Consider the following 26,371-nt stretch of genomic DNA (forward strand, 5'->3'; position numbering starts at 1 on the left):
ATGATTTGAAAATAAAGAATAAACCATTTACAAAATCTATTTACTTATTACATAATATCATAAACTTAAATGAAAAAGTAATTATATAATATTAGACCTAGTCTGTAATTCTAATACAGATACACATCGAAATATATTTTTGTGGCGTTTCTATAAAACAAAATCTTGAAATGAGATACAAAATAAAAGTTGTAATATTAAATTACATAAAAGAAAGACTACAAATATTCTAACATTTAAAAATAGTTTAGTTAGATCAGTTTATACTTCTAGATACCAAAAAAATATAATAAACCAAAACGAAAATAAATTTTACAGTACCTAATTTGAAACAACTACCGATATAATAAAGTGTAGCTACTACTAATAAAGTGGTGGAATTCTACATAACTAATACAATGAAAAAAATATTTCGCAATCACAATTAATCCTAAAATATCGGAGAAAACTGTACCCGAGGCCGTTTCTCAGCACTGGCATTATCAGAATCACTAGAAAATCGGTCGTCCAATAACGGATTCACATTGATTACTGGACGTAGAAGTTCTGGTTTTTCGTCTTCATCGGATACATACATGCGAGTTAAATCGGATGCAACGGACGCGGTTTCACACACACTGCAACAAGATAATTAACTAAATTATTCACAACTATGGGAACAAGAGCAGTAATAGTCATTTATATATTGACCCCTTTTCCAATGCCCTGTTATCAAGCAGATTTGTCACCCTAGATAAATAAAAGTTACGACCACACTGATACATAAACATTGATAATGTTTCAGGCTTTAAGTGATTTCTTCTACATATAAATATTATGTATTATGTAGGTCTAATCTACGGTATGGATATGATCCTTCACAATTAAGATTCAAACTGATTTCGCCGATATCTGTATATTAAACACAGTTTCGGTGTCTGTTACTTTCCTTATCGTGCTTCACTTGTGGCCCGTCAGGTTATAGCGTTAGCGCTAGCGGGTGTACCATTCCATTATAATAAATTCAAAAATTCTGATCAGTCGCCCACTATGGACTGAGTGTTGTGTTTCATCCTCATTTTTTACTGATACGATCACAGGGGACATCAACATACAATCTTCATAGACAAAAGAAATCGTCAAATCACTAAACTCAATCATGTTTTTTATTTTATATATATTCCCATTATTTCATAGGAAACACTAACTAACGTGTGTTAGGGGTGTAGAAATGTAAATACATACATAATATACATAGGAAACGTGCAGATCAATACAAACATTCATACTCTCATGAGTATGACTGTATTGGTCTGGGTAAAAATGTTTGCAACTGTTGGCTGAAATAAATAAGTAGTTCTATTACCTGTTATTGTAGTATTCAGAATCTGCTAAATGTAAGTTGAAGTTAGAACTCTCTTGTTTAACGCTCATAACAGTGGGCATAACCAGATGTGAAGGCGACACAATATCTGAAATCACCGGAGTACTGATGAGCTGCAATGGCGACGTGGAACTTATATCCTTCGTCGGCAATTGCATCACTGCATCGAAGTGCATGTCTTCTTTCTCTATAGTATTTCTGAAATAATAATACAAAATATTATAGGTATTTGTAGACTATTAATAATAGTCTACAAATACAAATAAGTAAAATTTTATTGTCTGTTTGTAATATTAAATTAATAGCTTTTCACTACATGCATATGAAAGTATATACGGTACCTACACATAATAAAATTAATGTAAAAATTATGACTATCTCTTTTTGCTCTGAATCTGCTGAACCGATTTTGACAGGGCTTTTACTCCCAAATAGCTAATTTAATAAGAAATCTGAGATTAATATATCAAAATTTTTTATTTTAATAAATGAGGAAACATGCTTTCGTACGAAAATATGATATAATAACAAGACGTAAGTACATCTCAATATCCCATATTCGTATTAGCTTACGCTTTTATGTTACTTTAACAACCACGACTGGAATTTGCAATTTATACGTAGTATAAAACTTTTTTTGACAAATCTCTAGTTATCTTTATTGTTACTATAAAAGTAAAGAGACGAAGGGGAATACCAAGACTTATATCAAGCAGATGAAGGAAAAAGTTCGAATGATTGTAGTAAGAGCACAACCAACAAGACTCAGCTATATATATCTATAAAATTATGAATGAATGTTATAAGTCAAATATAAAGATAAATACGTAAGAGTTTCATACCTTTCTAAATTTAAAGTAATTTTGTAATCCTGAGACTTTTGTATAACTTCCAACCAATTATGTTTGTTAACATCTTCATTCTCAACATTAAATGAAGAACCAGGCCTATAAAAAAAATATATATTATTATATCACGATAATAACAAAATGCTATCTAAAGTGGTATAAAAAATTATTATCATTATTAAAGACTAAAAGAAAACTAAAATCTTACATGGGAGTGAAATTAACCATAGTAGCTAGATGTTTCTGTTTGTGTATTTGAAAGAAGTTCTCAGGTGTTTTTACCATGACAACATCTTTAGTAGCATCCGATATAAAACTGTTCTGCTGTGCTGTTTCAATGCTGCTGCTTTCCATTATATCATTCAATGAGAAATTTAGTTTACCTGGAATAAGGAAATAAGTACAGTCAGAACTCAAATGTTGTATTAAGTAGTTAATTGCCACTGATGCATTTTTTATAAAATTCATATTTTATCAATTCAGAGTTACTGTAATTTGGGTATAAAGGAGCAACTTATTAAAATCGACGTTTGATTTAAAAGGCATGCAATGTTTAATTTGGAAAAAAGTAAAACGGTAAAACGAAACATTTAAAATTAATAAACAACATACTGTTATCGATCGGCGAAATTTTAGCAGCAACGTCATACAGAAAATCTGCAGTCCAAAAGTGTGGTATTCTGATAAATACTTTTCCAGAATCGACGGGCATGTGGAAACCTAGCTTATGAAGCAATTGCAAAAACTTCAAGTCCTTACAAATGGACGACTGTTCACAATTCCACGGAACGAGTGGCACAGATTGATTGAACACTAAAACAAAGAATGAACTTATTTCTATAAACATTTCTGTTTGTGTTTGTCATATTTACAATTTGTATTAAATCCAGACCTATTGCATGTGGTTATGTGAAAATAAAAATATGCTCCTCTCGCTCTAACATGGCGCAACCGACAAAACTGTATGGCAAATATACAATACTACTTACATAGCGAATGATATGACACTGGTGACATAACAGGTAAGTCATCCGATTTCTTTTTGAACAATTCAAAGTTCAATAATTTATCTGATTTGTTACCAAGCATTTCGTTTTGTTGCAATTTTCCTTTTTTCTCGACATATATTTTTGCGAAACATGTATCCAAAAGTACTTTCTGTACCCAATCTAAGAATTTAGATTTACCGTCTTGCGATAGTTGATCGCAAAGTTTACCTATTTCATCGTCTCTCATTTCCTTATGTGCTTGGATAAGATTAGCTCCTCTATTAGTTTCTCCTTTTAAGAAATTGTCACGCTCATCTTTGCTTATCAGGTTTTGTTTATATAACTCTTTTATGACCGACTCTCTAGGCTTTATTGCATCGTCCTCTTTATATAATTTTATGATCTCTCCGATAACGTCCGGCAAGGCACTGCACTGCATGTAATTCCAACTCAATGATGACAATTCGTCTTCTGTCCATCTGTAGCTAAAAAATGTAACATGAACTTTGAGTTACATTTACATTATGAACTATGAAACCGGTTTTAAATAAAAATTAAAACCTCCAATTAAAACAAAATATTGGTATAATTGGGCACAAGTGCAATATTTATTTATGCAAAAAGTAATTATATAACGACTAAACAGACAATTCAATTTAGTATAAAATTTGTTTCATTATTGAATTGTGTTTGACTTTTATCTGCAACTAGGCCCCTAAGAAACTATAAATAATATAAATACTGATTGACAGCCATCTGTTATCTGTATACTATACGAGCTACAGCTTTCACCGACATACAACACTCTTATGATCATAAGGAAACATCCATTGCTTAAGTAGACTCGAAAGAGGGAGGGATTTCGGAAAACAAAACACGAAATATTACAAAGGGAGACAAGGAAGAGGATTTTTAGGAAAATACCACATTTTTTTTCAAAGATCCTATGGAATTAGCCAAACACATAAAGAAGAATCGTCAGTAGTTTGTGACTACCTACTGCTACTACTAACCCCAACATATCTATTGGGATAACTATAGCCCCGACATATACTAACTGTATGAATTTACCTAATATGATATCGAATTTTTTGGTTACCTATGTGGTATTAGAAGAGATGATAGGAAGCAAATGTTCAATTAACATTCGACAATTAATTGTATTCATTCAATGTATTGTTATTGTGTACATATTACCTCTCTCTAGATGTGCTGCCGGATATATCATCAGATCTTTTTCTGGAATCTACATCAGACATCTGCTTCGTCGTTTTGGAAGGTGTAAGCGGTTTTACAAAGAAACTGTCGCCATCAAAATTTTCTGTGTCTAGTCTAAAGTTAGTAGTACTTTGCAACGTATGTGGTTTCTTAATGAATGTATTTATTACATATTCAATGAGGTCAGACCAATCCTGAAAACATCAAACGACTCAACATATGGAATAACACTCATTACAATTAATTAAACTGTTGCAATTATATTATTTGATGTATTTCTAAAGTCCCCTATTTACGGTACAGACACCTATATTTTTAAATATACGGCAGCATAAACCTTACACAATATAAATATAATATAATCAGTCAAATAAAACAGTTCCTTTACAAAAAAAAGCTTACTATAAAATTGAAGAATTCGTTAACGATAATAATGTTTTTATATAAAAACTTTAAATCCATAGCACTGACAATATTATCTGATTACACTAATAATGAGCGCGTAGCGATTTCTATGTTGATTCGCATGTCTCTTACTTGTTATACTGTAATTATTTATGTAAAAAAAAACATATATTAAAAAGAGTAACACACGAGTTTCTTGCTTATTCTTCTTGTGATGAATCTGCATTCCGAATGAGTGGTAGAATCAAAATATGACTATTCAAAAGTGCTTGTAATGAGTTTATTTGAATAAAGATTATTTCTATATAAATGACCATTTATTTCCGCGGAAATAAATGGTGACATTCTGTATGATAAATAACGTGTAAAAATTATTATATTTTTTAATTTACATCTCATATTTCTCATTTTTTTATAGTATAAAACAAAGTCGCTGTCGCTGTCTGTCCGTCCCTATGTATGCTTAAATCTTTAAAACTACACAACGGATTTTGAAGCGGTTTTTTTTTTAATTGATAGAGTGATTCAAATGAATTGTTTATATGTATAATTCATGTACACCCATGCGAAACCGGAGTGGGTAGCTAGTCAAAAATAAAATACACGTCGTATTTAATTTTTAATAAAGTTTTCCTTCTAATATTGTTCTTCCAAAAAAAATTTATAATTATTTTCTTCGTATTTGTGGTAGATAAATAACTAGAAAAATAAGATTTTAATATCACATGCCGGTGTGATTATTTACTTATTAGCTCTTCTCAGTGTACAAGATCAAGAGAAAAGGGATCTTAAAATCATTTTTGTGTTAGAGTGAAAATAGGTAATTGAAATAAATATTTACATCACAGATTTCGAATTCCGATTTCCAAATAGAAGTGAACGTCTTCAGAATTTTCGGTTGGAACAATGTAATCAAACAATCCAATTCCCCACCAACATGATGCATCAAAGTAAAAATGCAGTCGTTAACAAACTCTCCGTTACCGGCGTAGTCCTCTAACAGAAGTCCATACTGATACATTATTTCGGGTGTCGCAAACCTGTCACAATAAAATCACCAATGACGGAAATATAAGTTCACAAAGTTATTGTTAAGTTGACATTAACTTACATCATTATTTATTCTGTATAGTCAATCTTACTCTATCTTCATTTCAACTTAACGTGTAACAAAAAAAAGTAAAAAAATCAATTATAATAATAAATATGTAATATCAGAATGGTATATTTAAAGAACAATTCAAAATCACAGACTAGCGTGTCTTTTAAAATGTGCCTACACTTGTAATATTTCGGTCAACACTTCAGACCCTTATATTGGTTTGCGTCTCCACTAACATACATAGATTTAAGTCCAATGTAAAATCAGTTTACGTCCCGACTCTGCGTCGAATGAACGCGTTACTTATAAGCCATTTAGCCCGCTAACAAATAAACTTACTAATGCACAATAAATAGTACAATTATTTCACCGGTATACTCACTACCTAGATAGGTACTACAATAAACAATATATTATGTAGCAACACCTCATCACACACAGTATAAACTGTTATTCTCAGCAATAACTATATTATATCATAAAATAATATTACTATAATATATAATAAAATATAATAATAACAAAGAAAATAATAGAATCTAAATTATTCCCATTTCGGTAATAGATACAATATCATACTTTTTATAAATAACATAATTTATACACACTGTTTTATATGATCCAGCATATAAGTAGATCCACTGTAGTCTGGTAGCTTCATCACACTATCCAAAAACAACAATAATATGTGATTCGTCACTATGAGATCCTAAAAACATAAATTTTAATAGATAAATATCTCGTAACTCAAATTAATTTAATAAGTAGTAATATATTGATATTTATATATTATATAGATAAACAAAATGTGAGCATCATTGTTCGTCTGTAATATTTTAAATAAAGCAACTATTTTGAGGGTGTACTGTCACTAAACTTATTATTACATGAGTTTAAGACCCCTCCACCTTGAAGCTCTGTTTAATATATAAAAATACCTCTTGTTATAAATACCTGTAAATATTGCTTAGTATGGTACTTGGGATCATAATGGCGTAAAAGCAAAACCAACAAACATCGTAGATCTTCAGTTTCGCACATTTTTATTTGTAATTTCAGCAATGCATCCTGATCCTCTTTACACATGTGAGCAATTTTTTTATATACCTCTATGGCTTGAACAAATTCTCGGATAGCAGTGACCACCTTTCGTAATGAGATAAATAAGATGATAATCCTAGGCGAAAATTTATACATACTTTTCCATTAGACCTATAACTGCGATTATGTAAATGTAATCAATTCATCAGTCAATTCAATTCAGTCAATTACAATAAAAACACTAACAGATAGCATTTTTATAATATGATGCCCTTGTTTGTTTATGTAAATAGGAGATGGTTTCCAATTTCCATTAGGTAGGCCGTAATCTTGTTTGCTATTCCAGTTACTTACAAAGTACAATTAATACAAATTCATGGCATAAGAAGTGAAAAATGACACTCATACTTTTGTTCATAAAAGTCAAAAGTCTAATTATTAAAATACATATTTTCTGTTTTTAGCTTGAACTGTTTGAATTGCCATTCAATAAGTTATGTCCAGGCATCGTCATCAAAAGATATTTTCTTCAATTAATAGAAAAAGATAAATGTATGTTTAATTTGTATGAGAGAGCAAATATAAAATTAATTAACTTAACAAATCTACTATACCCTTAGTAGGATTTATGAAATGGCAATATTTATCATAGTAAAGTTGAGACCAAATAGTTGTAGTCGTAATATAATAAGCATATCTTTTTCTTTACTGGATAGATGTGTTGAGTACATTTGACAAATTTTAATTAAATTTGTAATGAAAACTATATAGAGACCAGACATAAGTTATTAGTTATCTAATTTCTTAGTTAAATTAAACTTCATTAAGTCAAAATATAAATTATATTCGTTAGAAAAATTGAAAAATAAGAATAAATGAAAAGTAAAAAGATTTTTTTGATTAAATTACAATAACATAATAACATTTAATTCGAATAATTGCTGTAAACATTTAATCATTTTTCAGCTATCTATTATCTGTATCAGAAAGTATATATTTACAATAATAGATATGGTCATCTTCTTAAAAATATTTTTTAATAAATTAATAATGAATTTATAGTAATTACACTGCCTGTATTAATAAAAATAAGGTCCCGTATATAAAAATAACGCCTGTATTAATAAAAATAACGTCCCAATAAACAAGTAGTAACGTATGAAAAACTTACAAGATGTAATCTTCTAATGCTTGGTTTCAAATTGTTGCCATCTAATTTTATAGACAACTCAAACTGCTCACATAAATTTACTCCTTCCGCGGTCAAATACGATACGATGTCATAGGAAAGCACTGAAGATATATGTTCCAAATCTAATTCTATTTGCGTAGCAAACTTCAAGAAATATGTGACGAGCCAAAAGAAGTGAGAAGTGTCAATTTCCAGTTGCATATTTGTAATGATCTGGCTGTGAAGTGTCTGTACCAGTGAATTATATCCTTTCAAAAGGAAGTCTACTGTAAACTCTTTCATTATGTTAGAAATGTCATCGTCTGTAGGCGTCTTGTGTGATAATCCTTGAACATTGATACTGAAAAAAGAAAGTATTTTATGCCCTAGACATATTTCTAATATTGTTAAAGTTTGTAAAAATATTTCAATGTTTTTACACAATCACGCTTTAACGGTTAGAGGTATTTGATCAAAATTTATTTTAATTCATATACAGATATGCTTATAATAGTGCATTAATAATGATTACCCGAATTCGTAAGCATTTAAATAGTAATAATTAATAAAAAAATTGAATGGTCCCTAAATACAATTTAGTTATTTTCTGATTTCTGAATAATCTTTATAATTACGCCAGAGTCATTCATTTGTCCAAATTCAATTATCTTCCTATTATTTACTTAATTATTTCTGAATATTAAAAAAATAACTCACATATTTGCCTTTCCTCTTTTTACGAGTTTCTTCCGTTTCCTATCTTGCAAGTTTGTACTGGTACGTGTTTTATTGTTGCTCCTCTGTTTGGTATTATGAGGTTTCTGGTGTACGGGCTTCTTAGCTGGTTCGTCCTCATTGCTAGACGTAGAAATCGAACCTTGATTTTCGATTTGAGTTCCGTAACCACAGTCTGAGTTTTCTGATATTACTGTCTTTTTTTCACTATTAGACGACTCTTTCTGGTCATTTTTTTTGGAAAGTTCCTTATTATTTTTTTCATTACAAGATTTTGCTTTATTCTGTAATCATAGTGTATATATTACTTTAACATGTATAAAGTTCTACATCTATTTTTAACCAAACTCCTACTTAACGACTCGACAAATGTGAATAAACGACCTAATAAGGTAGCACTGCTTTTAGTGACGAGGTGTCCTGGGTCCACTATTGATTTTATATCCTTAATTTTATATTTAACATTGTTTATAGTTATATCTATATTTTACGTTGCACGTAAATTAGATAATACAATATAATAACATAAAGCCGATTAAATATATACTGTGATACATTAAATATAGAAGAAAATGTAAAATACCTATATACGGAAAAAATATTATATTGTACAAGTTAAAAATTTACAGCTGTGTACATAATAATAATGTATATTACATAATTATATATCTATCAATAAGTATATGTATTACATTATCCTGTTCCTGAGAGTTTTCAGATTGGGTTGCAATAGATTCTCCCTTGCTTTCGGCTTTAGTTTTCTTTTCAGCAGCGGGCGGCTTTTGGTAAGACTGATTACCATTCTCAGTCGTATTTTTCATGGAGGGCGAGTCCCATTCATTATTGACGGAATTGGGTTCATCATTACATTTGCCGCTTCCTCCCGTGTCTGAAGAGTCTGAAGTCGGATCCGATGTTAACATTGGGGATGAATCATCACTACCTACAAGTACCAATATTAAAAATAAACGAATAAAATCATAAAAAACCGGTAAATTGCAAGTCGGTTTCAGGCGCTGAGGTTTCCGAGCAAATATTGCAAAACTGATATATAGAACTAACTAAATATATATATATATATATAGAACTAACTAAATAACATTTATTATATATGCTATAGAACTATTACGATAATTATGATTTCACTGACCATTTCTATGAAATTTTTGTTTATAGAGGGTTTAGGATGATTTCTTGCTAAGTAGGTAATTAGTTAGTTAAATCATAGTATTAAAAAATGAGAACACTGAGAAGCAAGTAACAATATTGCACAAAAATTAAAAGTTCAATATTTTTTTACTGTTATCAGTCAAAAAATATAGAATTTTTAATTTTTAGCTTAAATACCTAAAGCTTTATCAAAATGATGGACTAAGCCCAGTAAATACGAATTGCTTTACCTATTGTTATTCCAGATTTTGATTAAAATTTATAATAGTAGTATTACTCATACGTCAGACTAGCAGATAGAGTATAAATTAAAAAGATATTGTTAGAGTTACTGAAATAAAAAATCCTTTATGTGGTAACCATTATTAGTATTATAGTAAACTACACATATATTTAATTTGATTACTATAATAACAATGAATAATTTACGTTATTAAATTAAGTCATATCTAAATAAGTACTTTTATTGCTTATGATATTAAAGCAGTAAAATTTTGTGGATAATATTTACGATTCTGATTTTATACTGAACGTGGCCAATTTTTTTATTAAGAATTAACGTAATCCTTTTTCCTTTTCGAGAAAACACCAAATAGCCAAAACTGCGGCCTTATGGTACGAGTTGTAGTGTCCGTTAGTCTGTATACTATCAATTTTAAATTTGATATCTTTATAGACCTATTGTTGGGCCAATAATCACAAAAAGAATAAACTCATATAACTAATCACATAAAGAAATTTATGTATTTAGATTATTTATTCGGAATCCTCAGTATGCGAGTACGACTCTAATTTGACCGGTTTTTTTTTAATTGGAAATGTAACATTTTGTGCTTAGACTTTTGATTAATTCTTAAATTACATGTGCATTTTATACCTATAATTTAAGTACATGATTGAAGATTTATATATGAAAATCACCAATAAACTAACTAAGGAATATAGGATAAGATAAAGAAAATACAGGACGAGTCTGTAATTATTATAAATAACGGCGGCCTAAAATTTGTTATTATTACGTATCAGTATTTTGGTACATATTTCAAATTGTGTTGAAATAAAAACAGGTATGATGACTTTGTAATGTGTAATAGTTCTGTGTTTCCTAAACTTATGAGTCGATGGACACTCCATACGATTACTATTATTTATTTTATTTGTAAATTACTACTTAATTTTAATTAGCTATTATTTACTTATTTTCTATTAATTTGAAATCATATTTTCCTTCGTTTATTCTATCAATTACCGTATAGCTCAACATTTTAATTCAATTTAACATTGAATATCCTAAAAGTCAATCATAGTCCTTGACTATTATCCAAGTGAAGTTAACAATAAGATGAACCGCTAATCTATTACAATGAATGTACCGTGAAACAAGGAATGCAAGCGTAACAGCCATAGGTTCTGATGTTGAGTTCTGTCTGTTATTGAATAATTATGAAAAAAATAGAGATTTCATTCAAATGCTGAAAATCTGTGATAAAATAAGCAAAACTTCACACACATACACATTTCATACTATATGCTTCTAATCTGTAGATAAATACACTTCTGCAGAATAAGAAGCATACCATAAAAAAGGCGTACCATGCCATAAATATTATTGAGTGTAGATAAATATTATTTCTTTTAAACTTTCGTGTTAAGACCCGGTTAATAATTTAAATAAAATATTATTTCTTCCTTGATATAAGTGTTCTTATAAAATCGATTAGTAGATTAGTAGTTCGAGTTCGAATTTCGAGTTAGTAGTCGAAGTAGTTACTACTTTCCTAAAAATAACTTGTTTTGTTTGCTAGGTACGCAACCATCAGTAATCATAAATAGCAAAAGTAAAAATAAACACTTCAGCAATTGAAAATCAATAATACGTATTGTGATTATAGTTACTACAGTACCTATATGAGATTAACCTAGATATTGTATGTTATTAGATTCTCATGTATATTTAGAACTAAATATCTGTTTATGGGTGTGTACAAAACTACAATGTTGTAAATAATAATGAATGTTACCTCGGTCTGGTGGAGACGTGTTACTCTCATTATCTTCCGAACTATCTGATAAAGATGTTTCTAACCATAAATTCAACAATTTATGTAATGTGACGACATGCTGGTCTTTGTACAGCAGTGCTATTAACTGAACCATTGTAACCCCCCAATGAGTCTGTAAAGGAAGAAAATACAAAACACACATCTCGACTCTTAAAAAACAGGCCTGGGCTTAAGTGAATAATTTTTGCTAGATTATTATACCGGATGACATTTTTTGCAATTCGGTGAAAGTTAAAGTTAATATATAAGCATAAGTAGAATCTGTAGGGAGCCGAAGTGATATTACAATGAATACTAACCTATTTGAATTTTCTCTGGAAATATATATAACAAGTATTTTTTATACCGCCAGTAAAGTTTAGAGATGTATATATTGTGATTTTGTTCATAAAAAAACTATGGTCGCTGTAGGTAACGATATGTAATTATTAAAAATACGAGGAATATATATAACAGAACAATTTAAAATACACAAACATACAGGTATAATATCATATGGGATACATATTATGGTCTAAAGTTAAAAATTGTCTCACAAAAGCTCTCACAAAAACTCAAAGAACTATTTCAATATTGAAATAACTTTCCAACAAAAATAAATGGAGCATATTTTTTTTAATCCATCGTTTCGCCTTCCTGTACCCACCTATTATGCCACATTTTCTCCTCACGGCGAAAAAAGTCATCCAGTATTCTATAATATATAAAATATTATATTAAAAATGACGATAATATGTGAATAGAACTCGGAGGTATACGACGAGTACAAATAAATAATTAGATTATTATATACTTTATATTATAATTATTGACCGATAGTCGCGAGCACGATCCCCGAACACCACAAAAATTAAGTTCATATGTCTAGCGATCTGGGCGTTTTTCTAAGTAAACATTTATTTATCTACATATTATGTGTACGCTAGTTGCTGGTAAATGTTACAAGATTTGTTGTAGAAAATTTTTGTTTGGAATTCAATTTGTACAGTTTTTGATGATTTTTCAAATACAATACTGATATAATCTATTAATGCGTTTCGGCATGCCTGTAATTGTACGGCCTTAATTGGTTCTCACACTTCAACAGAAACACATTTTACAAAATAAGCTGTTGTGAATGAAATAGGTCCGACAAAAGAACCCACGCAGAGGAGTTTGGACAAAGTCAAAAGTGTAAAACTAAACGGATTTTTCTATATGTTGAAAACTACATGGTATTAAAAAAAAGCAATAATTTCATTTAGCTATTTGGAAATTTCAAAAACTATTATATAAAAATAAAAGAAAGAAGAAAGAAGAAGAAAGCACTAAACTGAAACTATGCCTTTCAATATAGATACATCTTTAGTAGTTACTGAAATATCCCCAAGATTGCGCTGTAACAGATGTACAGTCCTTTCATAAAGGTTCTCCTTTTTACCTTAAATTTAACATTTAACAGCTTAAATGTTTAAATATTTGTAATATACATAAAATAATAAAAATAAGGATAATTATAAATTAGTACTCACTACGTTGTTTGTGATGTTTAGTTTAGTTCCTAACGTTAAATGAGGACACGTAATTAAAAAATATCTTACCGCATCAGGCAAAGTCATCAACTTTATAAGAATTTTATCAATGCTTTGACTAAATAAATTCCATAAAATCTGATTTTGTACTGTATGATTAGAGCCATTGTAACTTGGGCTCTGATTACTGGTTTCCTCTGGTATATGCAAGACGTTTCTCAGCAACAGAAGACAGTTACTTATGTTAGAACACTGCTCTGCCGACAACTTTGTCTTCTGATCAATATCTACATTTTTTTTTATAAATTCTATTACAACTCTTGTCGTCCTATTGTCTGTAAAAGCCGATTTTGTAGATAAAAGTAAATTATTAATCTCAAACATCGTATGACGTCCAAAGTCATTTTGGATGAGAGCTTCAATGGAAAGTAAACACTCAACCGGAATTGTTAAATTAACCAATATTTTAATGATGTACTCTATGGTTTTATCTTCCTTGGCATGTATTAAGAGCGGAATCAGATCTTTCTTTATATTTTCCCCAAAACTAATACTTCTACGGTACGTTCGTAAATATTTATCTTCTGTCAAAATGTTGCGTAGAATTGTTTCCAAAGCAGCTGTTAATAAAATCATAAATTAGATAACAACACCAAATAATAATATTAGACCAGTTCATAATAAAGGATTTCCTTACCATTGCAGTTTTCATTTATGTGATATCCATCTCCGTGTACAAAGCCGAGGTTGCTGAATGTGCTGTGAATTTGGGGACTCCGTAGTACCCATTCCATATTTTATCTAAAATTAAAAATGACTGTTAACGAAATGCACTTTTGTAACAAAATGACCATACTAGTACAGTACGTACGTACGTACAGTAGGGATCAATGAAAGCCTTAATACTTAAATAAATACCTATTTACACGCAGTGAAGAACTTTTGTACTAAATATTTTAATGCTATTAAAACAAGAAATTTCCTTATCATTATAATATACATATATAGTGACTGTAGCGACAACAGCTATTTTTACAAACCTATTTACAGGAAAGGGAATAATTTACTAAGAATATTTTATGTACAAAAAAAATAATGAGCTTGAAATTATGTACATAGAATCAAATGCATTAAATTTGGTAGCATTATATATATAACATTTAACAATTTTATAGTAAAAGATTTCCCCCATTTCGTTTGAATTTAAATACAATGTGGAAGATGAAACCATTGATGTCTCCAGTACCTCAGGTTTGTCAATGGAGAATTAACTCAGTTTTTATTGTCCGTCAGGATCGAGAACAGCTAAGCCACGAAGAATAAAACAACAACAATAATAGAATAATAACGTTACGATTACAGTGCATTTGCTTTTACGAACTCGCCATTCAAGATTGCTCAAAAGGCTTCGAATTATTTGACGATCTCTCAATATAGAGTTTTTATTTACTTGCAAATTGCAAACTATAATATATAATTTGAAGTCATTATAAAAAATATATATCTAAGCGAATATTTTTTAAATATTGCAATTAAACGCTTATAGCTGAATAATAAATACAGTTTAATGGTATTGCAGTTTTTTTTAATGATGACGGCCAGATTTTAATTCATGATCTTTCGGTTTAAGTCGGAGTACTAATCACTCAAATAGACCAAATCGCTCTTAAGTGGAATATTCAAATATCATAATATTCCATGTATATGTGAGTGGTGACAATGTTACCGATATATTAATGATACAACTTTTTTCTTAACATTTACAATTAATTTTCTACATAGTCTCCTTGTAACTCTACACACTTCTTCGATGGTCCCACCTCTCTAACACCCCCAAAGAGTACTCGGCATTTTTATCTGCAAAATAATTGTTTACAATTACAGTTCTCCGAGCGTAGTTTTTAGATGTGGGAACAAAAATAAGTAGCTTAGGAATAGATTTGGTGACTAAGGCGGATGGACCGGATTTGTAATAACAGATCCATAGTATTTTTATTCCATATTCTAAAACACTCACAGCGACTCACTCATACTACTGTCAACTAAAAACTGCGCGTCCAAAATAGCCGAAACTTTGGTTACTACTTAACAGTAAAAAGATATTTGAGTTGAGGTCGGAAACTTTTCAGACCACCCGCGTATGTGTACAGAGAAGCATATCTAATGAAAACAAAAAGTACAATGTGGAGATCTAAACGAAAAGCACAGAAAGTTTCTGAAACGTATAATATAATACTAAGTATTGTATTGTTGTTGTAGTGTATTGCAATAAGTGTGTACCTATATATGCATGAGATGAGAAGAGTGTGAGAATATTTATAATAAAAGTACTCTTTTAAAAGAGTACTTTTATTGTAAATATTCTCACACTTTTAACTTATTCTTATACCTACATTACTATGTAGGTATAAGAATAAGTTACTCAAATGCCACTACCTACCTCATAAAATACCTGCAGTGATGGTAAATAATGTGGAACGTTTGTCGATATACACATGTTTTTTTTTGAACCACCGGTTACTACCGTGATATAAAAATCTAATTTTATTACATTTGTTTCTAAATTAACGTAACAAGCTATTAAAAGTTGTCATGCGCTAAATATATCGGGAAAGTAAAAATTTTAACGGTTTCAGTTATTAGTGGCTACCACGAGTTTATAAAGTAAAAACACAACTTTCCGACATTGTTTTTAAATTAAATATTTAATTATAAAATAGCCTATGTTTCCAGAAGTTAATTTAAAATTATATTTTGCAGAGAGGTTCCTTATAAATGTACGATATTAAATGATTTTTCAAAATTTATCCGTCTTATTAATAAATTATTACTGCCGTACCATAATTACTGTCACAGCAGTACTTTGGTAAACGTCGTACTCATATTCGGTACAAATCCTAATTATAGATTATATCTAGAGTAGATAATCGCAAATGTTCAAATATAAATAATAAACAATAGATAGTTGTCAAGACAATTAATGTACTATTCGAAAAGTATTTTGTAAGTCATTTGTAAGTTTTTCTTCTATTATATTTCATTTCATATATTACCTCATCTGTCATCTGTACTTATTATGACTTTTCAACCATACTTACAATTTGTAATTAAGTAGGTATAATTAATGTAGGTATACTCCGTTCCAATAGAATTTACAGAAAGTGTAAACAACCATTTTATCTATAAAAAATATCATGTCATCACTGACTAAACGAACATAGTAACGCTAAAGTTATCCGACCATATATTACCAATTCTTGTAACAGTATTAATTGTGTTAACTTTCGAAAATGTAAAATAGCGAAGCGAAAATTGCAGAGATAATTAATAATGAAATTTATAAAAAAAACTGTATTAGTTGATGGTCGCATTTTTGTATTCAATTCAATCTTAATATGTATATCTATACTCTAGAGGAGAACAATTATCCATGGATAAAAGAGGGGAATACGTTTGTATAGAAATAAAACACACATACATATAAACAGAAGATTTCATTTGTCACGTCACAACTGTTATTCAATAGAATAGTTGAGAGACATTATTAACCATGGTAGATGCAATACTTGACATAGGCACATTTAATTTGGTATAGCAGAGACCAGGTACACCGCACGTCTTTCGAATTACTGTGAGGTTGCTTTGTACCAATCATTATCATGAAAATATATTCTCAGACTCTACACTGCTTGGTACTTAGCATTACTAACCTATTACAAACAAACTGTAAAATGAACGTATGAAGAGTGCATAACGAGTAAGTTTTTAGATATCGATTTAATTTGATCAATCTCGCGAAATCTCGCCCAAGTTATATTTCGGCACTGATTTCTGAACATGACCGGCGATTTTGCGAGATAGAGATCTCCCGATTGCACTACATAGCTATACCAAAAAGACAGACAGTCGTATCATAAGCAAAGAAACGCTTCATTAAGATTGATTGAATAAAGGCCGCTGAAGTATTTTGGTAACATATAATTACGCTTCTTGTTTATAAACGACAGTCTTTTCAAAAGTCATTGTTAAATAACGTATTGACTATTGAGTCCTAGATGACGTACAAATAGTGATGTTAAAAATAATGATCTACAGATAGATTATTATATAGGTCTATACTATTTTTCAACATCACGTACCACGTTTCCCGGGCATCAAGTCCGGGGGCAACAGCTCCCACGACTCTCGGTTAACAGCTTCTTATAGGCAAAATCTCTAAATTACTATTATAGTACTAGACAACAGAGTAGTACCATGCCAACAGATGGCGTTCGTAGAAAATTAAAGGCCTTAAGGGCCTTTAAGGCCTTAAGCTATCACAAAGACGTTGGTTCATTTTGCCTTTATTTTCCTTTTAATTATTTTCTTATATTTTTATTTATTTATATCTATAGTATATTATTTATAACACTATTTTACTTTTGATTTATAGTGACTAATGTAGTTATTAAATTATTTAAAAAGAGCTTCGTGTTTAATTACCCCAATAATATGTTTTAACATACGTACTTATATAGTATATACTTACATTTAAAGATGTCCATTCAGTCATTCACTGCACATATGTTAAAAAAGAACAACATATATCTGTCAGTTTATACATACGTTCTATACTGCAGTTTACTAAAATTGTCTAAGTACATTTATCATGTAATGATAGAACAAAGACCGTACATCATCGACTGTACTTAATTTCATCAAGAACTTGAACAAAAGTTTTAGAGTTATATCATCTAAAACACATTATACTCCTTTAAAACTTTAGAAAAGCAGGTATTTTCGTACAAATAGACGATATTTTAGTACTTATTCGGGAAAATAACCGCTCCACGTGACTGTAAATAACGTTGTCTTGAGCCAATAGTAGGTCGCGCTTGATAGCTAGTCGCGTGTACAGTGCACGTGCAGCGCTCGTCATAATAGCGCTGTGTTGTGTTTCACCTACGGTACGCACAGAGCTACGTTCAACTCGTCCGCGTGCCACACCATGTCATTGTCATTGCAAGTCAATATAGACGGCCCCATAAACTATAACTAACGGGTACTACATTGTACCAATACACGAGTACATCCTCCTTCACAAAATCAATTATATAATACTGACATTTATCTACAAATTGACTCATGTCCTAGGGCCAACAACTGCTAGCTACCTACATTTATGTAACTACACATGTAAATTTTAATGTACAAGAAAATTGATTAGTTTCCTTTCTGTTGAAATAAATAGTTTTGAATTAATTACGTGTTGTATGCTGTGTAAAAATAAATCGGTCAATAATGAGTGATTTCTGGACAAATAGGAGGTCTTATTTTGAACAAATTATTAAAAAAAACTTATTTTCTTTATACCATTAACTTGAATCTACAATAAATGCTAAATAACATGTAAAATTGTAATTTAGACATGGAAACTATGACTTATAGGTACAAGATCCGCTATATACAAAGAGAGAACGAAACAAAAGTTATGTTTATGATTTTGTGTAAATACAAACTACCAAATATGCAAACCGTAAAATCAAGGTACATTCAATGACGATTCTATCTATAATATTCAGAGATGTGCAACATATTTATTAATAATTAATACATAATTTTAATTACTATATGTAATGTATGTATGTTTAAATACTATATGAATTAAAATAGTTTTTTTTTAATAAAGCAAGTTAGGATTTTTAATATAGTATGGCTTTATTCCAAAAATTTTGGTTTAGACAAAATTATTAACCACAAATTAAATAATTATTTTATTGACTGAAAACAAAAATTATTAGTGAGAATAGGATAGTCAGTTAAAAATTAATATGTAATTGAAGAAGCTTTGCGATATATAAAATAAGCGTTATTTAAGGTTAGCGAATAGACCCCTGTCCCTCCCTTGTGATGGGAAATGTTAACCGTATGAACCTACACACCATAAAACGTATAAGCCTATATAAACACAGCTCACGTCCATCACAAATTAAGTTTCTAATACCTGTGGCACCCCCTATTTTTCTTTTTGAGTGTTTCAAAGCCTCTGTTAGATTAAGCCCAATAAATCCACGAGATGTGATTGATAATTTTACATACACACTCAAGAGCATATGTGTAAAGGCAGCTAATACTGTAGACTGATTTTAACGATATTTTGTAACATATACCTACGACAGCTAATGTTGTAGACTGATTTTAACGATATTTTGTAACATATATCTACATAAAAATCAGCCACCAGAATATAATTAAAGTCTTTATATCCTTTGATTGCCATTATGGCTAGCAGTCTGTGTCTGTAGACATATCATTCATCGGCAATCAATAACAGGCACTAGAATCTTGGACTAACAAGATCCCTGATAATAATACCCCCTAAAGAAAGAAAAAAGAAATGATTATCACCTAATTTTGATTATCATTTACAAATATTACGCGCACGAAAAAGCGTTCACTACTAAATAAAGTTTTATCACATTAGAGAAAATTTTTACTTCAATTTAAATGAAACGCCATAGTTTCATTACAAAATATATTCATATGTGTCGTATGCTTTTAAACAGCATATAAGACCGACTTATTGACTTTTTCTAAACGATACTTAAGAACAGCAAATTTGTCTTTAAATCTAGTGTTAATGTCATGCATGTGGATATGATTAAGATACTAATATGTTTACTTTCTTAGAGAAAACAACTACATCAGATCCATGTGATGTATGGATAGAGACAGTACATTATCGAGCCAAGTTTTTTAAATAATTTAGTGCAGAAGTTTATCTTCTGTCTTATTTTCGTTTTCAGATATAGCAACTATGCAATATAAACATTTTACAGAGGTTTCCAGATTAGCTGTATTCAGATTCTATAGAATAGGACTGAGGATGGATCCTTGTGCCAGTCCTTTCTACACCTCCGAGGAGTATGTACATAAATGGAGCAGTCCATGTATAAATTACTTATGATATTACTAAACTCATGGAATGTTCAGCTGAATAATTTTCTGTCTGAGTATGGCGAGATTGACGTTATCATAGCCAGAGGATATATACAGAAAGGCGCCTATAAAGTTTTCATTGTTACTGAAAGCTATACCTACTGAAAGTTAGTAAAAAAATACTCAAACTATCAACTTATTCTAAAGGATCCATTCAAGTCGATTTCTATTAGGAGTTTTAATAATAAAATAGGGTTAAAGTAACAAATTACTGCTCTATAGTAACAGTTACTTTGAATTGACATGACGCTGTGATATTTTCGAGAGAAACTGTTTTCACAGGATACATATGAGATTCTTATTTTAAAAAATGTGCAACATTCAATATCATGTTTTTTTTTATTCAGCTATCTAAGCTGATTGATAATTGCCGACTGTGAAAAATGGATACTCCGAAAATTCAAGTCTAGGACGAGAAACTTCGACTTGAACCATGGGGAAGACCCATACAGGTGAATAACGCTGAATTGACGGAGATGGTGGAAGCCGATCCGAGTCAAACTACCCAGGAATTAGTGGCATGGTTTAACGTTACCTTACCTACAATATTGACAAATCAATAAGATAAAAAAAATTAATGCCTTATGATTTGACTGATAGGTATTGAGAAAAAAATGCAATGCGATGTTGAAACTTGTGCATTGTACGATCGGTACAGAAATGAAATTTGATTCCTTATATTGGATCGAATTGTGACATTGACAAAAAGTGGATTCTTTACGATAACCGTAAGCAAAAATGCAATGGCTGACCCCAGGTCAAACGCTCCAACAGTGCCCTAAAGCAAAGCTTACAAAAAAAAGTAAAGGTGACTCTTTGGTGGTGTCTTCATGCTATTATTTACTATAATAGCTTTCTCAGGCGTGGTCAAGCAATGACGGCAGAAGTTTACTGTGCCGAACTTTGAACAATGATGGCGAAACTGGCAGTGAAACAGCCCCGACTCGTGAATTGATCTCCACCACCACCATTATTACACCACGATAACGCAAGACCACATACTGCACGAGAAACCTTTGCAACTCTATAAGAGCTGCAGTTTAAACCATACGTCATCCTTCATACTCGCCACACCTTTCTCCGAAGGACAACCATTTTTTTCGTGATTGGACAATTTTCTACGTAATAAAAAAAATACTTCCCAGGACAGTACTAAAGTCTTATGCTTTCACACAGTTTGTAGAATCTAGATTCCCAGAGATCTATCGTAAAGGCATAAATAAACTTCCGATTAAATGGCAGCAATATATAAATAATGAGGATAAATATTAAGATTAAATAAATATGTCACATCTTAGAAAAAAACTAGTTTCATTTTTCAGTACAATTTATTACTTTAACCCCTAATATGTTGGCTAAAACTAATGATAGAGCTATAGCTATGTCTGATAGGGGATCATTGAGGTTTTTATTCAATATGTTTAAGAAATATAATTTGGTATCTTTTAACAAATTTATTTAATATTTTTCAATATGGTGCAATAAATTGTATAAATAGATAAGAATATGGAATCATCAATACTAACTAAATCTAAGTGCAGCTTCGGAGTAAGTTATGTTTCTTCTAAGATAATTTATTAGATTTTCTGAGATAATTCATTTATTATAAATTTAATAGATATCTGGTGGCACTCACGCCAGGAATTTAGGGCATATAGGGTCTGTTATTTCATGGCCACAGGAACAAAACAAACCAAAACATATTTTTTACATATCATTTTGGTCGCACTTTTATAATCTGAGTAGGTACTATTAGAATCAGCAGGGTTCTCTATTCCTGTTACCAGTTCTTCAGAGACTATTCGGCACATATGTCTTTAACGATACCCATACGGTATACATGGCATCTTGGTATTGAAGCTGTCAATTATGTTTTATTATTGTGTCAATTATAGTTCTCTATAAGGTCTGATTTTCCAAAAAATAAAATATTACGACTGTTGGCATTTCTAAATTGGACCGCAACTTTCTTCTGACCTTTGCCTGATTGGATGATGCCACCAATATGTTTTCAAGCGGAAATTTCATGAAAAAAAAATCGAATATATGTTCGTTACGATCAGTGGGCTGATGAATTTAACTCGGACGATATCAGTTGAATTTGAACGAAAAAATTTGTGAGAAAGCAAATTTTCAGTCAACCAAAATATTATTTTTATTACAGTTTATGCATTGAAGTAGGGTTTTAGGTGTTAATATAGTAGGTCCTAAGATATGAAATTGGCGTTTTGTAAGGCAGTAAACTAAAGTCGATATTTTCAAAATATAATATATTTATTTAATCAAAGTATATACTATTGCTATTTATGCACTTTTGCCATCTCATAGGAAGGTCATTGAACCCATTACTAAAATACCATTCAGACGAGAATCAACAAAATATTTGAAGGCGCTTTGGGTAGTCCAAAGCGCATCCCATTGGACATGATTTTTTTTCTCTTATAAGAAATTATCCAAACTTCAAAAGAAATGGTAATCTGTTGGAGCAAGGTCCGGGGAGAACGGTGAATGCCTTAGACATTCCAGTTGGAGCTCTTCTAATCGGTAGTTTTACCTAAAACTTATTTTTTTTAGCAGAATAATTATCACCAGTTTTCATACCTTCCTCCTTAAATAGGGGTTGGTGATAGAAGGATGAAAACATAGGGTTGTATATATTTATTAATGCATTATAAAAAAGTTTTGGGTAAAAAATAAAATGTTGGGGTGGACAACCATTATCACTTTAGAGGTATGAAAAATAGATAGTAGCCGATTCCCAGACCTGCATAATATGAATATAATTTTTTTAAAAATCATGCCGTTACAGAGGAATATGATAACCATCATTGTAACACGACAATTTTATATATAAGAATTTAAACGTTAGTTGGCGGCTAAATACAAAATATAATTCAGAATATATTATAGCATTTTAGTGATGAGAAATCAAGTGGTCGGAAAAAGATCAGTTGTAGACCATACATTTTATTATATAGAAAAGTAGTAATAATTACATTCTGGTGATTTAGCGATAATAGTTTTTTTTTTATACTTTGACTACATTTTGTTGATATCATAATAATAGTAATACAGCTATGTTACAGTGCACATACTCATTTTATGCGCAATAAAATAATTAATACACAACTGTCATTAATAAAAATAGTAGTAAAATTTTTTTTCGATTTTACGCTTAGGTGTCCTTTTTCAGTAGCAATACTTTTTTCCATATACACCGCTAGTGTTGTTAAAGCAGTAACTCACTCACAAATACACTTATATGCAGATGATAGTCAGTTGTATGTTCACACTTTACCAGGTCAACATGATGTTAGTACTGCAGTAAACAAATTAAATATAGATCTGACATCAATAACAGAGTGGTCAGTAAAACATGGTCTTACACTTAATCCCAATAAAAGTAGTACTATTACATTTGGAACTAAACAACAAGTTAAAAATATTAATAAATATAAACCGACAATTAAACTTAGCAATATTATTATACCATATCAAGATAATGTACGTAATCTGGGTCTCCTCATGGATGAGCATCTTAAATTTGAACAGCATATCCGAAGTAAAGTAGCTGAATGTTATGGGGTATTAAAAATGCTTTATAAGTTTCGTACGTTTCTCAAACGAGACATAAGACTATTATTATGCAATAGTCTAGTATTATCACTAATAAACTATTGTGATATTGTTTATAGTCCTTGTATGATTGCAAAAATTGCCAAAATAAAACAAAGAGTACAGAATGCTTGTATGAGATTTTGTTACAATATACCGCGGAGAGATCATATTACACCTTATTTAATCAGAAATAATATATTAAATTCACACAATGTTTGTATTTTAAAGTATGCTTGTCTTTTGCACTCCATAAGGAATACAAAATTACCTTCATATTTATATGTAAAAACTAATGTTTATAAATCTAAAGTAGACTCCCTCAGAGACAGATGTCATCAGCTTTCTAAACCTTTCATAAAGCTCACAAGAACAAGGGGTTGTTTTAAGTATGCTGCAGCAAAAATTTGGAACGACTTGCCCCCGCCAGTTCGTTCATCACTGATTTTATCCTTACCAATATTTAGGCGCAAATGTAGCAAATGGTTGCTGCAAGAACAATTCCTCGTTTCGTAGTATTGTAATTACTACGAAATTAGTATTGTAAAACTAAGTTATGTCGATATATGTGTGTACACGCAAGTCTGCGTCTGATGGTATATATGATAAAATAACCCTGAATAATTCTTAGATTTTATTTAATGTTGTAACTAATCCTGAATAATGTTTGGATTATATAAGTTTGTTATTGTCAATTTTCATTTTTACTTTGTTAGTTGTAGTTTAAAACTTAATATGCTATCGTCGTCGTCGATCTCACATTGTATTTTACTGATAAAGGCTATAACAAAATAGCAGAGAGGGTGGACTCACTGCCCTCACTGAGTTATAGACCGTTTTGTCTCATTAATTAGTTTTTAAATTATATTATTCTATGGGCAATAGTTGTATTGTGTAAAAAGTTTCTGTTTGAGACAAATAAAGATTATTATTATTACTATTATTATTATTTTTAAAACCTACATAAGTTTAAAGACGCCTATCACTCAACTATTAGTTAGCAACTAATGCGCCAAAATGTTGTTGGCACGGGACATTCGGGCTGAAACTGAAATATGTAGAGGCTCTTACAATTAGTTGTAAGAAAAATAGGTACTAAGACAAAAGTCAGATAGAATACTCATGTAAATTTACAAACAACATAGGCGAAATTTAAAGATTAATTTTGAACTTATCGTAGGTAGGTACTAAACCGATTACGTGATCGAGTAGTTTAACAATAGGTATGTAAACCACTGTGTTTAGGCTATAAAAAACCGACCACAACCGCTTCAAATATCTTGATCAATTTATTATTATATAGGACCACATCAGAAGCACCCACTTTGAAATAGAAAAAAAATCAAAATGGGATCACATAGAAGAAAGTTCCAATGTTTTCTTAAGTAAAATTTTCCACAGCTAGGCCTTCTTTTTCCGTTTTATGAATACTATTACAATAATTTGAATTCCTATATTGTTTTTGACCTATCCTATATAGACAACTTAAAATTGAGTACCCTCAAAACTATTCTCATTAAAAAATCAAAATCGCTAGCTTTAAAAAAATCTAATTTGAAACAGCAAAATTGAATGCAAAACCTTGCCGTCTATTTAATATTTCCCGCCACTCATATATTCTTTGCCTATACGGTCATTGCAGTTAATAATGTTTTTTTATATATGTTTTAATGCTATAACGATACAATAAACTACTATATAAATTATAAACAATAAAATTACCTACTTGTGCATAAAGTTGTTCGATTCCACAAGTTTAAAACTCCAAGCTGCATTACTTAATGTTGATAGTTAATTAATACATGTATCAATTATAACTATATTTTTGGAGATAAGCAGCGGGCTGACAACACACAACAAATAGAAGACAAATGCAATCATGCACTGACAGAGACAAGCAAAATGACAATTCGGAATATTCATTTTACATTGATATATCGATTCAATTCGATGTTCACCACACAATAAATCGAATTGATTCGAATGTTTGGCTAACCACAGGATTATTTTTCTACTCGATATTATTTATTTAGATATAATTCGAATCTTAAATTGGTATTAAAAAATATCGATGTTTTTATTTAAATTAGCAACACTGAATCTAATCTATACTAATTCCAGGGCCGTAAAATGAATTTATAAAATAAACCTAACCTAAATTA

The 26,371-nt window shown here is 30.3% G+C and overlaps 1 protein-coding gene across 3 annotated transcripts; it reads right to left on the minus strand.

Moving 5' to 3' along the window:
• Positions 1-100: 100 nt before the first annotated feature.
• Positions 101-26,082, minus strand: LOC131844097 (protein timeless). 3 transcript variants are annotated; one of them, XM_059192876.1, is made up of 17 exons: positions 25,936-26,082; positions 14,314-14,417; positions 13,686-14,236; positions 12,064-12,217; positions 9,565-9,770; positions 8,855-9,156; positions 8,138-8,498; positions 6,880-7,071; positions 6,534-6,634; positions 5,665-5,863; positions 4,398-4,612; positions 3,201-3,685; positions 2,824-3,024; positions 2,420-2,594; positions 2,206-2,310; positions 1,346-1,561; positions 101-617 (listed from the first exon to the last, which is right to left on the minus strand). In XM_059192876.1, the coding sequence occupies exons 2-17, from the start codon at positions 14,408-14,410 to the stop codon at positions 431-433; spliced, it is 3,747 nt and encodes a 1,248-aa protein (XP_059048859.1). In that variant the 5' UTR covers positions 14,411-14,417; positions 25,936-26,082; the 3' UTR covers positions 101-430. The 3 variants fall into 3 exon arrangements, with proteins under 3 accessions (XP_059048859.1, XP_059048857.1, XP_059048858.1); XM_059192874.1 differs by having other exon boundaries at positions 9,565-9,815; XM_059192875.1 differs by having other exon boundaries at positions 9,565-9,815; positions 25,932-26,082.
• Positions 26,083-26,371: the final 289 nt, after the last annotated feature.

Source organism: Achroia grisella, unplaced genomic scaffold (assembly GCF_030625045.1).
Source record: "Achroia grisella isolate CSIRO2021 unplaced genomic scaffold, CSIRO_AGI_Agris_v1 utg3972, whole genome shotgun sequence".
NCBI lineage: Eukaryota > Metazoa > Arthropoda > Insecta > Lepidoptera > Pyralidae > Achroia > Achroia grisella.